The sequence below is a fragment of the Taeniopygia guttata genome, chromosome 2 (assembly GCF_048771995.1).
Source record: "Taeniopygia guttata chromosome 2, bTaeGut7.mat, whole genome shotgun sequence".
NCBI classification, from domain to species: Eukaryota; Metazoa; Chordata; class Aves; order Passeriformes; family Estrildidae; genus Taeniopygia; species Taeniopygia guttata.
Window position 1 is genome coordinate 130822420 of NC_133026.1, and position 14880 is coordinate 130837299.

At 35.0% G+C, this 14880-nt stretch overlaps 1 protein-coding gene across 4 annotated transcripts in view; it reads left to right on the forward strand.

The window, feature by feature from the left end:
* The window catches only part of SPAG1 (sperm associated antigen 1), a 37428-nt gene that overhangs the window by 1025 nt on the left and 21523 nt on the right, over positions 1 to 14880 (forward strand). For 2 of the 4 annotated variants that reach the window (XM_030266498.4, XM_030266497.4), the window contains exons 2-10: positions 870 to 1011; positions 1570 to 1729; positions 2031 to 2156; positions 6270 to 6337; positions 8188 to 8306; positions 8775 to 8880; positions 11103 to 11233; positions 11853 to 11959; positions 14403 to 14559. In XM_030266498.4, coding sequence (XP_030122358.4) covers positions 872 to 1011; positions 1570 to 1729; positions 2031 to 2156; positions 6270 to 6337; positions 8188 to 8306; positions 8775 to 8880; positions 11103 to 11233; positions 11853 to 11959; positions 14403 to 14559 — 1114 coding nt within the window. In that variant the 5' untranslated portion in view covers positions 870 to 871. Of the gene's footprint in view, positions 1 to 753; positions 1012 to 1569; positions 1730 to 2030; positions 2157 to 6269; positions 6338 to 8187; positions 8307 to 8774; positions 8881 to 11102; positions 11234 to 11852; positions 11960 to 14402; positions 14560 to 14880 lie in introns of all 4 variants that reach the window. The other 2 variants (XM_072924857.1, XM_041713993.2) reach the window with 2 other exon arrangements.

The window sequence follows — 14880 nt, forward strand, 5'->3', positions numbered from 1 at the left end:
GGCAGAATGTCTATGCAGCACCTAATTATGACCAGTTATTATTTAAGTACTGCTGTATTGTAAACATTTTTGTGTAACTACAAATTAATGCGTGTAATTTTGCAAGACATTAGAACACAATTATTTTAAATTGGTTTATAACTACACATAGTTGTTTTCACATACTAGCTAGTTTCCCTTATTGTATTTCTTAAAAATTAACTGATCGCTTTGTGCACTGTATAAAAGGGGGGGAAAATAGGATTTCAGCTTCGTAGAGCATGTGGTTAAAACAGAAATAGATGCAGATGAGCAGATGAAAGGTAGAGGGAGACAGAAATGTCTTAATTTGAATCCCTCATTTCTTCATTTACATACTTACTGGAAAAGATAAAGATTAGTGCAGAGACACAGAAAATGCAGTCAGTGAGGAAAGAAAATTGAATTTATTTTGTCTACAGAGAAGCCAAAGATTTTCCTTCCTTTAGATACACTGCACTGTTTAATGTCTTCTCTCTGAAAAAGGGCATGTCCTTCACTATCTTCTCCTTTGTGCTTGTCCCACTTGGGTAAAACAGATATGTGTTAAATAAAACGAGAATGTGGTAGGCAAAAATTGGCAATTTTTCTTTAAGTGGTCTTTCTGAATTGTTCTGACTTGCAGTAGAGTTGCATACTCTTACAAAGCATATCTCATACTTCTGTCTGTAAGCCTCTTGTCAGGGACAGGTAATGTGATCAAGCTTTCTAATCTGATATTTTTTTCTTTTACAGATGTGCTTGCATGAGAGAGTGGAGTGTGAGCAATTTTATTCCTTAAATTTGCATTACTTCAAAATGAACTAGAAGCTTACAGAATAGTTTTTTTTTTTTCTTCTTTTAATGCTTAGTTATGGGTGACGAGTCAGTACCATATTTTTTGGGTGAAGGAACCACTAAAACATATCAAATACCTATTAGTCATCTGGACTACAAATTCATTGAAAAATGCACAGATGTTAAGCACCTGGAAAAGATTCTCAGGGTATTAAGGTAATTTTTTTTTTAATCTTCATTAATAATTATATTCGTGTTCTGCAAAATTGGAGGGAACCTTTCTCTATTTGTCTGAACTTGTCTGTGACTTTGTAGTTTAAAATTAAAGTATGAAGTTAAAGTAATCATGCTAAAAGTGTTCAAATGATAATACTGGAAATCAAAGTCCTTTTTTAACCACCCAAAAGTTTCAGTAGTTTAATGCTAGGGTTTTTTTTAAATGCTGCCACTCTGTTTTGTTCTCTCATGATCAATGTTGCATGACTTGCAATTTCAGATGCCACATCTGTGGAACTTCTGCTTTAAATGACACAAATTTCTTTTTTATGAGCACTATGGTGATAACTTTTGAACTGTGCATGTGGGCATTGGGAAATGGTTGTAGGTTAACTGGAATTTTCTAATAAAAAGTCTATTAGATGATAGTAAAATTGGGTTGTAACAGGAGAATAGTCCTCTGCATGGACTACTACTGTATGGACTACACATGGAGGGAAACATGGAGGATGTGGTGCAGTTCTTTTTTGTTAACATCTATATATTTGCATTTTAAAGGTCTGGTGAGGAGGGGTGTTACCCTGATCTTACGTTGGTTTGTGAAAAGCGAATTGAGCGTCTGGATCCAAGGAGCAGAGCTCTGAGAAAAGATAAGCCTCCAGCCACAGCTTCTGATTTCACAGCTGGAGAATGGCAAGCAATTAATAGTGAATTGATGGTACAGGATCTAATTTATAATGGTCCATAATATAATCACTGGGATGTATCAATCTTCTTGTGCCTAAGTAGAATGTAATTATTTGATTAAAAGAGGAAATGATCAAAGGATTGTTTTAAAATTTATTTTCTTGCTTAATGTCACTGAATGTTAACTGTCCATTTTTTTTGTAGATTACTTTTTATTTAAAAAACCACTATTGCTCTATGTCTTAATTGCTTTTCCCCATTAAGAACAGTACTTTTTAAGGATAATTGCTCTTCTGCCTTAAGGTAAAAATATATTATATATTTATTTTCAGAACTGGCTGACAGAAATGAATGAAGATGATAGGAAATCACAGCTCATGAGAACAGATACACCGAATGAAAGGCAAGATAACTTGCCTCCTGTTCGTTGTTCCAGCAGCTGTCTTCCCACTAATCAGGTATCTCCAGTTTTTTGTGTTAATTATAAGTGTTAATTGTAGGTTTTTCTAAAACTGGGAGATGTTATATGCATGAACTTCTAATCATTGTGCCTTTCTTACTAGATTTATTTTGTTAACCAGAAAATAAAAACCTTTAAGCTTCCTTGCAAGAGACCAATGCTTAAACAAAAATGCTTTTTTAGTACTAGCATGTGTATTGCAATAATATTTTAATTCTGATCAAGATTCACTGCCAAAGGAGGTCTCCCTAAACAGCCTTTTATATTCTTCAATTCATATTTCCAAGTACTGTTTACTAGGAAATGTGAACTAGGCTCCTTCTGGATGAAATTATGCCAGGAGTTTTTCTCCTGCTGCTAGCAGGCTTTTGTTCCATGGGGCCAGTCAGAAGCCAGTCCAAAACACCCTGGAACTCATACGGTGTGGATGTTAGAGCCTCTGCAGCAATTGTTTTACTCTGTAGCCACTCCTGTCCTGGGTAGTGCTGGTGTATATGTAGTCTTTGATTATGCTTTGTGTTGATATTCCCACTGCAGTTGTACAGCATACTTCCTAATTTAGCCCTTAAACAGACTTAACAAATCTTCATGACTACAGAAAAAATATTTACATTTTTTTCCCCAGGTATTAGTTTCCTTACATTTTTGTGGGGCTTTCTTTTTTTCATTTGTTTATCTGCCTAAAATCAGTTTTTTCAGTCCAGCTTTTCTTGCTAGTACTAAATACAGTGCTACTGAAGGGTTTGGCAAACAAGTAGGTGTGGATGGGATTTTTCTGAATTGTCAGGTATTGTCACAAATCAGTTAAATCTTATTCTCAAAATTTTATTTGGAATTCTAGGACACTGCAATAGGAAATTCATTAAGCATTGTTCATTTTGGAGGTCTGTGAGTCAAAAACATTATGAAGGGGCCCTTGCTGGTCATGTGATCTTTCATGATAATTCCTATTATTCTTGAATAATTATGTATTAGTAAATGCCTGATTTGTTTTCTTGTGTTGTCAGAAACTACTTGTTACTGTCAGCGGGCACATAGATGTTGGACCAAGACATTTGGGATAGCTAGGCAGTCTCTGTTAGGTGGCATACAAAGAGGCTGGGGATTCCAATGAATCTTTTATAAGTGGTTAGTATTGAGACTAAGGTGTGCTTTTGTTTGGTTTGGTTTGTAGTTTGTTTTAGTTAATGTGTAATCTTCCATATTTTGCAATGTATGTTCCTCTTGACTGTCCTATTTTGCCGAGATGGATTGTGCCACTATAGATTTATCCTTGATTCATGTTCTGTATAACTGCTAGAACAGAAAATGGTTTAATACCGTAAGAACTCAGTAAATCCAGTTTAGAATGTAAGCATAAAATGATGGAAAGTCCCTAATCAGTTGGGACTATAATTATTTTTCAGATTGGCATCATATAATTGTATAAGTGGGATCAAGTTTAGAATTATTGTGATAAATTTATCCTCTTTGCTAGAAAGAAATGCACAAATTTTCCATAATTTTATATTATTACTTGTTTGGAGAATATTAATCAGATCTGATACATAAAGAGTTCAGCATTTTCAGTGAATCCAGTTCTGGAACTCATTATTTACCCTAAATCAGTGGACTGCAGTAATGGGTATGAATTTGGTAAATGAAAGCATCTTGTTTTGTCTCTAATCAGATTTTCTTGCTGATACTATATGTAGGTGTAATTTCAATTCACTATTGATTGTTTATAACTGTATATGGTGTTTTCTTTCTATTGGTGTGAATCCATGGGGGGGATTTTACAAAAGTGGACGGAAAAAAAGCAAAGTTTATGTAATATCTACCTCTATAACACAATGTGGACTTTCTGTCTTACACCCCTGTTTTTCTATTATGCTGCCCAGAACTGTCTTAACTGTCCACACTGCATAATTATTATTTTTGCTGCCTCATTTTGTCCAGGAGAGAGCTAAAGCATGTGTTTAAAGATACTCATATTCAAAAGACTGTATTGATGGGATTTCAACTTAAGCTTCTTTGCCTAAGAAAATATTGTTAGGCAAAACCAAAACATGGTTTTCTAAAACACTTCCAGAAAGATTTGCATCTTCAGATACCTTCTCATGCCACAGCCCAGGGCATGCAAAACACATACAAGTTCTATGTTATAAAACTCCACTGCAATAGGATCTAAGAGCCTTCTTGTTGTTTTGGATATTCTGAATTAAAAACTAACACTGGTTAGTTGCCATAGAATAGTAATGTTTTAGGCCAGCACACAGGGCCCACAGGAGAACCAAAGCAAAGTTGTGTCACCTGTACTGAAGCCAATTTGTGTGTTTGTCTTTGGTCCAGAAGATGTTCAACGGGCTTCAAATGCAGTGGGATTCATGCGTTATGAATTATGGCAGGAAACATGACAGGCACAGAGATTTCTTTGGTTTTGAGTTCCATGTCATGCAAGTGTACAGTTTTTATCAAAGCCTCTTGGCTGAGATCCTCTGAAATATTACTGATTGAGAAATTCCCGACTCTGATGGAACCACAGCTTGATTACAATTATTTCAAAGATACGAGACTTAGAATGTTTTAAATTGTGGATTTTTGAGTCAATGTTTCTTCCTCATTCCTTAAATGTACATGCTACGGTTCTCTCCCTAAGCTGGAGTTGCTTTAGTGTAAGTACCTTAAGAGAGTTTCTTCTGAGAGCAGTATTTTTGCTCATTTAAATTAAGGACTTTTCAGTTGAAAAAAAAATTGCTTGATATTCATTAAATTAGTAATATACATCAGGATGGATCCATTAAGATAACTCATGTTTCAGGAAGGCATGTTTAGGAGTTCCTTCCTCTAAACATGTGTTGATCACTAAACATATTTGTCATTTTGTCTTGCTTCCTGAAAGACATAACATTAAGAGTAATTCTGGAGTTATATACTACAGAAATTTGTGTAACCTAACATTATAAATAGTCAGAAGTGTTTACAGGAAGGGTTATATTTGCATTATGTAAATTGAGGTGTTTACTTCCAGCTGCAGAAGTATGTCCTTGTTACAGTGTCACCACTGGTAAAGCAAGTTTAGGAAGCTTCTGGTCATTTCTTTGGTCCAGTTTATCACATGCTGAATTGAACTAGTACAGATATTTGGAGATTGTACTGTGATCTCTATCAGATTGTTTATTTAAGCACAGAAAATTGTAAATATGCAACTCTATAAAAATTACACTGGTCTAATTCGGTGAATGCTGGATTGCAAGGTAAGAGGAGGACTGAATGGCGAGGATAGGGCAGATGGGAATATTTTGAACTGGCTGTTCTACTGTAAAATACCTGTTTAGAACCACACCTTGCTATTAAGTATTTTGAAGTCAACAAGCAGGGAGGGGCAAAGAAGTATAGTCTCATGACAGAGGTAGAAGAGATGCCATAGGTGGCAGCTAAGGAAATAGAGTCCATTAGTGTAGGAGATGGGTTGAGATACAAGGCAGTCAAATCTGATTGTCAGAACTGATTGTTGCAGGAAGGTCCTCATGATAAATTTTAGGTAAGGCAAGTTTCAATGATGGAACTTGTCTAAAATCTAAAACAACTGTAAATAATCTTGGAATTGTCTTTAGTGAAGTGATAAATGGTGAAAAGAAGTCCAGACACTACTTTGAAGTAATTTATTTGCAAATTTGTTATGAGTGTTCCCGGGACTACCAAAATCTGTGCCTTAAATTCTCCTGGGAAAGGGAAGCCTAAAACCAGGTTACTGATTCATTCTCAGTGTCAAACACCTCATCACAAGGCTAGGTCTGCCGAAGACTGAGTTCTCCCCTGCTATGTTGAAAGGATGGTTGGGAAGATGGCATCACCAATTACAAAGTTTCACTCAGTGCCTCTGTGATGTGACAGGATGGTGGACAAGAAGTGTGAGACGCAGGAGCCCCTCAAATTGCAACAATTTATGAAATGCATCAAGATTTTCTTTGAACCAAGATGAATTACATTTTCAAGACTGAGCTAAGATTAGTTATGAGTAGTGTTGGTTACTAGGAAAATACGTACTGCAGAAACAAACCAAATAAAACCACCGTGAATTCCACTGCAACAAATTGTCTTACAAGATGGCTGTTTGTTTCTCTTTTAGAACAAAAAATTGCAAAACAAACAAAGAAGCAAGAAAAACATACCACGGGATTACAGTGAATGGGACAAGTATGTTTAATCCCTTATATTTCAGTTTTAATAAATCTTATTTGTTTAACTAGAGATAGATAAATAGAGAAAACAGTTGATATATTTTGCAGAAATCTAGTATTATGGTCAGCATTTTAGGGAACTGTAACACTGATGAAACTTTGGTTTTCCTTAATAAATAGTCAGTTAAAATGGAAATGACACATTGTGTTGTTACCAGCTGAGAACAAGTTAGCCTATACTTTTGTACAAGCAGTATGAAATATAGTAAATCAGCAGAAAAATAAATTAAAATTTATTACTTAATTTATGAGATTTTTGAAAATAGCTTTAGGGTTATTTAACATGGACTTAGAAACATGGACTTCTCTATATATATAAAGCCACAGTTCTATACTGAAAACAAAACTGATGAGTACTTACTCCTTCACTGAACCCCACTAACCTCAAAGAATGAGCTTCAGGCAGTTTACTCAGATGCAATTAAACTTAATAGAGGTTTAGACAGTAACTATTTTAGAATAGATGGAGCTCTGATACAAAGACATTCTGCATCATGTAACCTCCAAGTTACATAACAGGTTCATGCCCAAATTGTTGAACACAGAAAGCAGAAAGCACATACTTGTGTTGTACATTGTAGGAGCTTTTCTGTAGTTCCTGAAATCTGGAATATAATGCTCTAAAATCAGAGTGAGGAGGCACAAGTTTCCAGTGCAGTAGATGGCTGTATTGTGGGGTTTGGGTAATGAAACTATACCCCAAAGCCCTTATAAAAGCCCTGACTTGTGTCAGTTTTGCGCATCAGTTATTTTCGTGCACGTATCTTTCAGAAATTGGTGCCTTCCTGCTCAAATGTGGACAAGGAAAATAGTTTATTTTAAAAATTTCTGTGACAATTTATTCTTTCATTCATTTATTCTTTAGTCTTGGTACTATATCTTTCCAAAGTAATGTACAGATTTTGTTTACACATTTATATACACAATCTTTAAGTGCTTTAATAGTGCTGATAATAGTACAGGTTGTGAATTTTCCCATAGAGTGTATTTATTTTGGATTATGAGTACACTGAAATAGAGTTGTCTGAAATATGTTTTCCAGTTTAAAGCATATCATGACTTTAAAATGCTTTGAGTAAAATTTCAAAACTGTCAAATAACTGTTTAGGCAATTTCTAAATTAAATGTTTCACTTCTTATTTTAAAAACATTTATTTGAAATGTGGTTAATTTATAATAAATAGGTAAAAGTAAGCTAGCAAAAGATCAGATTCAAAATGGAGAACAATTAGTGTTACGTGAAAAGGTTTTGAGTGGAGAAATTTTCAAAAATAGTATCTCGATTTTAAAAAGAAATTATTCATATTGTCCAGATTATTGTGAAAAGGCTATTTTCCATTACACCCTACACAGAAAAGCAGTAAGAACAATGTTTCTGTATAGTGTAGGAATCGATTATTACTATATTTATTTTACAGTACTATGGCAGCAATATTTCTTTGATATATGTTCCTAAACACTGTTTTCAAAAGCTGCTTTAGAGCTGCTTTGAAATGTCTGACACTACTTGTCTGAAGTTTACTGTATAAATTGCTTTGAAGCTGTTTCTTAGTTATTTTGGCAAAGGTTAATGGGGATGTTTGATAGGGCTGGGATGGAGCCTAATGATACTGTTTCTTAAATTTTGCCTGTCTTTTTTGGGGAATATGGTGAAGAGGTGAGACAGAGATTTTTCTTGGTCACCAATAATTGAATACAGCCTGTATCTCTTTTCCTTTGGTTTATAATGAAAATACAGTATGCCTTTCTATCAGCTGAGGAGTCTTGCTATGCAGCATTATTGAATTGATCATTTTATTATTAAAGGTTTGATGTGGAAAAGGAATGTTCCAAAATTGATGAAGACTGTGAAGAAAGTAATTCAAAAGCAAGATTCTTCAGTAGGCCAAGTCTACCCATAATTGAGAAGAAAATTGACACAATTGGTAATGTCTTAGAAACATAAATTTTCTTTAGTTGTAATACTGTGTTGAGCATGAATACTAATTAAAAAAGTATATCATAGAGTTAAAGTGCCTTTATTTTTCAGTCCCTAGAGATTGTTACATCATCAAGTGATCTTGAAGCCATGTTTGAAAAAAATCTAGTCTTGCTTAATAAACAGTAAGAATGTTTATGTTTAGTTGAGAGCACTAGGTAAAGAAATAAAGCATACATCTGGTATTATAAATTAATGGTAGAGGTTAGCCAACTGCTTTTTTCTTGCATGCTGAATTGTATGCCTATTAGAAGAATTTAGTGTGTTATTACAGAAAATAAAATACAAATTTATCTTTTAGTAAGCTATGTGCTTTAAAAAAAATGCAGACTATGAGATTCAAAGTATTTTGTCTGACTGTTATGGTTTCATCTGTGCAAATTGCTAGTTGTTGTGTAGAAATATTTTTTGCTAGGAATGACAAATAGAGACAAAATTATTATTGCTACTCGTGAAAAAGAAAAGGGCAATGAAGCCTTTGCCTCTGGTGATTATGTGGAAGCCGTGACATATTACACTCGGTAAGTAAATATTATTGTGTTCTTTAATGACTCTTACTTGTGAATGTTCAATGTAATTAAAACAAGTTCTTAGTGTAGCAACCAGTGACTATTAGATTATTTTCAAAAGGGCAGAAAGCTTTGACATAAGAATATTTAAAGCACTGATCCATCCTCAATTTTTATTTATGAAAAGAGAAGGGGCTAGATAGTGATGGAATACAATCTGCAAGTGTCACAAACTTCCTCAGATTTTTTTAAATCATTGAAATTCAATGGCATGTTTACAAAATCAAAAGAATGATCAGAATGTTGAGAAGCTAATAATTCCAAATGTAATTTAACTCTGTGCTTTGAAATGGAGAGGACTTAAAAAACACAGAAATCAGAAGTGTCAGAGTTGTCATTTAGAAATTTAGAGTACATGGGAATCTTGGTGTATTAGTTACCAGTGTAAACAGAGGGTAATGATATGACACTACTGTGAGATGAAATGTGAAGATAATCAATGAACTACGATATTATAGTGGGATAACCTTGAAAAAAAGTACGAGAATGTTAATACATCTGTGGTCAATGCAGATAAGTATGGAGAAAATAATGAATAGAAAGAAATAGTGTGGATTAGCAATAAAATAAATATTTAACAGATTTATGTTTAGGAAGTATCATACATATTGTCGCTGAAGGAGGTGGAGTTTTGTAGAACAGCTTATGAAAATTTATCTGGAGGTTGCTCATATAGATAGATACGAATATATGTATGTGTGTGTGCACCCTTGTAATGATATTCATAGAGCACAAGCTGCTTAACTGAGGCATTTGATGTGTGATTGGTTTAGTTTATTTTGTTGTTCTTGACTTGCAGCCTAAAGATCTTGTTTTGTTTGGGTTTTTTACACAAACAGAAAAAGTCTATAGCTGTTTTTCATAGACAATAAATAAAATAGAAATACATAATACAAAAATAAGTAAAAACATCTGTGTTTGGGACATAAATAAGGTACTAATAACTAAGAATAGGCAGAATCCATTTTAATTGAGTTTTTTCATTTTTGAGCTCCATGGGGCATTGTATGCCTTTTGAAATGTGTGATGGTGACACCATGCTGTTCTAACTGGTCACTTTGCTAATCCTATCTGCAATCTATTTTCTTAGAGATATAAATATTTAAGTAAAATATTTTTGAGTGATTTGTTAATAACCTGAAGGAGTCATCTATGGCTAGAATGGAAAAATGCAGAGTCTGACCTCTTCTTCTTGCCTATTGGCTTTCTTCACTAGCTTGTCAGTCTCGCCTTCACACACTGAATCACTGCTTAGACTAGAATACATCTCCTCTTCTTCCTCACCCTCCTACCCTTTCTAAAGAGCATGCACAGATTATCCCTCTGGGATCAGAGCTGCATAGAACTTCTATTAGGTTTGGTTTGGGTTTTTTTGGGTTTTTGCTTGTTTGTTTGTTTTTGTTTTTGTTTCCCACGTGTTGTGCATTTGTGGAAAAGTATTTGAGATTGTTCTTCAACCATGGTTTTTTGGTTTTTTTTTTTTTTACAAGGAAATTGTGTCTATTGCAGTGTGCTGTCCCTCTGGCACTTCCATTGCTGTTCTACCTAGTGAACACAGTTTAGGGTCTTCCTTGCAACATTAATAAGGTTGTTGGCAAAGATTCCCTTACACCATTTTGTTATGGGCATCCTAGCTGTCCTTGTTCCTCAGAGATGATCCTGTTGTTACAGAAACTAAAGCCATACCTACAATACCAGCCCTGCAGCTAGACATGGACATGGACAATTCATCCACTGCTATCTCAGTTTTTCGATTTTACAAGCAAGATCAAGGAGAATCCCATGTGTTCTCCCCCACCACCGTGCTTTTCATCATAATCCCCAAAGCTGTGTAGTTACTCTCCATATCTCAAAGGTTCCATTTGGCAATTTTTTTGGATTCTACATGGATGGCAGGAGGAGGTAGTGACAGGAGGTAGTCTAAGTGACAGACAAGCCACAGCATCTCCTCTGCAACATCTCAGATCTAAGTCCTGGCAAGCAAGAGGCCCCTAAATCTAGGTGGTGGATGGTTGCCTGTGGTCTCACAGAAGGGAGTCTCTAACCATGAATGTGGTTAGAATACCAGTGTTAATACTGCTATAGTACTGTTTTCAGCTTCCAGTGGTGAAGTGTTTCCAGATTCAGGTTTTCTAACTCTGACTCTAACATGATCAGTATTTCCTTTCTTTTAGGAGTCTATCAGTAATACCAACTGCAGCTGTGTATAATAACAAAGCTCAAGCAGAAATCAAACTTCAGGATTGGGACAATGCTTTGGAGGATTGTGAGAAGGTACTAGATATGGAACCTGGCAACATAAAAGGTAAAGCAGAAAATACAATTTCAATTTATTATTTTACCTCTAGCAAATAAAATGGTACATGAAGTTAGTTAACTTAACTGACCTTTAAATCAGGGCTAAGTACAAATAAGGGAACAGTATAGCTCCCCAAAGTCATTTAAATGATTCTTTGGGGGTTACTGAAGTTTTATACAGTTCATCCTGTTGATCTGTAATGGGAATTCTTACATGGCAGCAGGTTTTTCATATGATAACTATAAGCTCTCTTGTATTCGTGCAGTGTTTCCATAATACATCCACTGAATTATAAATTAATTTAAAAGGGATTTAAAGACAAACAAAGTTGTTGGTTTATTCCTTTCTGAAGACAAAGACTTGACTGCAGCTAACTGTATTTGCATGAGTGGAGTTGGAAAATTTGAAAACTATGAAAAGGTGTTTCACAACGCATGATTGCTGCCTCGAAAGATGTCATGTGAAATTGCATAATTAAAAATCATAAAGAAAACTCTTGTTACTAATATAGAAGTACAGAATTTTAAAGACTGCATAACTGCACTTTATATGTCTAGAAAAAATAGTGTATTTTTATTCACTTTATGCTTTAAATGCATAAATAATACACTTTGTTCTTTTGCAGCTTTGATGCGTCGTGCCACTGTGCACAGTCATCTGCAGAATTACCAGACTGCTATAGAGGATCTGAATAAAGTGTTGTCTGTTGAACCAAAAAACACCAATGCTAAGGTAAAGATCTGTGAGTTCAGTATGGTTAGAAAGAGGTTGTATGCAGATGTATCATAAAGTGAGTACAGTTTATGTTGTTTGATGTAACTATGAGTATTGAGGATACACTCAGTCTGCTGTACTGTTGATCAGCTTCCCAAGACCACATGTGGTGGAAATTAGGCACTTGAATGTGGCCAGATCTTCTGTTCATGATTTTATTGCGAGGAAAAGTCTTCTCTATTAATGTAATTCAGGTGCCTGAAACATTTTCTGCTGAACATGCTTGCAGTATTAGTGTCTTGCTGATCAAAGTTATTTGGAAACTTCTCTTGAAAAGGTCCACTGAGATAGGTGCATTTGAGTACATAAAGAGAAGAAAAATTCAACAGATGCCAAATTTTTGTTGTTACAGTGGTAAAGTTTACTCAAAAGGAGAAGAACTGGATTCTGTCCTTGCTTCAGTGTGATGTTATAAATCCTCATTTCTCATCTCCAGAGTAAAATGAAGAACCTTTCATACCTTCTGATAAATCTGGACTCTTAATAACCAATTTTGGATCAAAGAAAGCCAGATGTTTTATTTGAGAATCAAGGTCAGGATGTGGTCCTTGCATTACTGTTAAGGAGAGGATTGGTTTGTGTCCTTTGATTGGTATCCTGTGGATGGTTTGCAGGTTAGAACAGTCCTCATTTGGACTCTGTATGTCCTGAGAATCTTCAGTACTGGGCAGTTTTGATAGTAAACTGCTTGTTTACTGTGTAAAGTATGATAGTAAACTGCTTGTTTTTACTATGTTAATTATGAGTCCATCATACTACTACCCTCTCAATGTTTTTACCTATGACTTCTGGATGCTGTGTAATTGTCCTGACTTCTGACTTCTGTCCAGCTCTTGTTGGTGGCATATTGTAAGCTGCTAGCAGCTTGTTCCTTGCTGCTTCTTTCCATGGAGTTATTAATTACTGTTGCCTGAACCAGAGAAAGTGGTACAAGCCTCTTGTGCCAAATACACCATGTACAACATTTACCCCTTTTAGGATGTTCCTGGAGCTAAGTTTCTGTCCAGAATAGTTCCTGAGTTTCAAATCAACCGAGGAATTACATGTCTCTAGATTCGAGTTCTGAAAGAGATCTTGGTCTTTTTCTTATCTGTTTACAAGACTGAATATCTGAATACCTGTGAGTCTGTGATGACAAATTCTACAACAGTCTATGTGAAAAGATGTATCAAATAGGCTGTGCTGAGACTTCTTATAATACCAGACAGAGATAGTCACTCATTTTGTTTACACTCTTCCATTTCTTGCTTTGCTGAGCAGTGCTTTTGTAGCTGAAAGCAGATATCTGTACTTTGTCCTTATTCATGCCAGCTATTATGCCTTGGCTGGCACATCTAGAAAGGACAAGTGCTTGGCAGGGCATTTACTCAAGTTTCTCATTGTTTGGAGAATCCTCAAAACTCTTTTGAGCTAAATATGAATGTATGGAACACAAGCAGAGTGCATGTTTATATCCAGAATCATTAATACAAAAGTGATTTGGTTGTCAGCAACTGGAATTCTTCAAGGAAGTTTTGTCCATGTGAACCTTTGCTTGATCCTGTTCTTATTTTGTCTTGAGACAGGAAGTGCTGTGATGGCACTTTCTTGCACAGCACTGAATTACATTCAGAATACCACATAATGCTGGATGTGTCTTACTCTGCTCTGACAGTGTAAAGTGATTCAGTGGCTTAAGGGTTACAGTGATAGTGCTGGGTTAACCATTGGACTTGATCTTAAAGGTCTCTTCCAACCTTGGTGATTCCAAGTGCAGTTAAAGGGGTTTTTTTTGAGTAATGAGAAAATATTATGGAATGAGAAACTGTTTGATCATCTAATTGCAGTTCTTATAAGAGTTCATATCATTATTCAACAGTGTCCTTCTGCTACACTGTTAAGAGACTGTTGTCTCTTGGTTCTTGTTCCCTCAGTTGTATTTCTTCATCAGTTGTCCCTCTGACATCAGATTCTCCATAGCATAAATTTTGATTCTGACTTAAGGCTTTTTTGGAGATTCTCTAGAGAGCCTGTTTTCCACATCTCTTTTTAGTAGACCATACCAGATCTCACCATCATAAAATCTGTATTTTTCCTTTGAATTTAGTTTTTTTTTTTTCTTTTTGATAAGCAGTGCATTCAAGAAAAGTATTTATTTATTTATGTGATACTTCACGCAAAGATGTGAAGATATCTTGTGTCTATTTCTTGTGAGAGAGACAGAAATTGACTATTAATCTTGGTTTGGTGCTGACTCTTGGAAAATTCACATTTATTTACCATCTTTTTATATTGTCAACATTTTTCTTGGTAATTCTTCAGGATTTCACATGGATTATTTAACAGAACGTATTTGCTGTGCGTAAACTGTAATTTATATACATAATAAAAAACTTCTGCTGATGTTTTTTCTTTATTATAGAAAAGGCTGCTAGAGCTTGAAGAGAAACTGAAAAGTTTAAAGCCGGTATCTGAGCCTCAAGGCAAAGGGAAAAAAATACTTATTCAAGAGATAGAGGATGCAGAAAGTGGTGAAGGAAGAGGGGAAAATACAGAAGAATGTGAAAGACGTGGTGGAGGTAAAAGTAATGTCTTATCATTTCCTATCTTATTTTTAACCTAAGGAAAAAATAGTTGTCTTTGAGATAGTAATGTTTATTCAAATTCATCCATATATTCTTGCAAAGAATTCTGCCTGTTCGAAGACTAAACTTACATTGACTACTTAAAGTAGATCTGAGTGTGAAATCTAGAACCCATTTTTATTACACATCTTTGTAATTCTTTCTAGAATGGGCATAACAGAGACAAATGGAAAATGTTGCTATAAATCACCTACTACCCTGTACCCTGTGTAATTTTACACCTGTCCTTTGATGTGGACCCAGTTAAAAATTTCT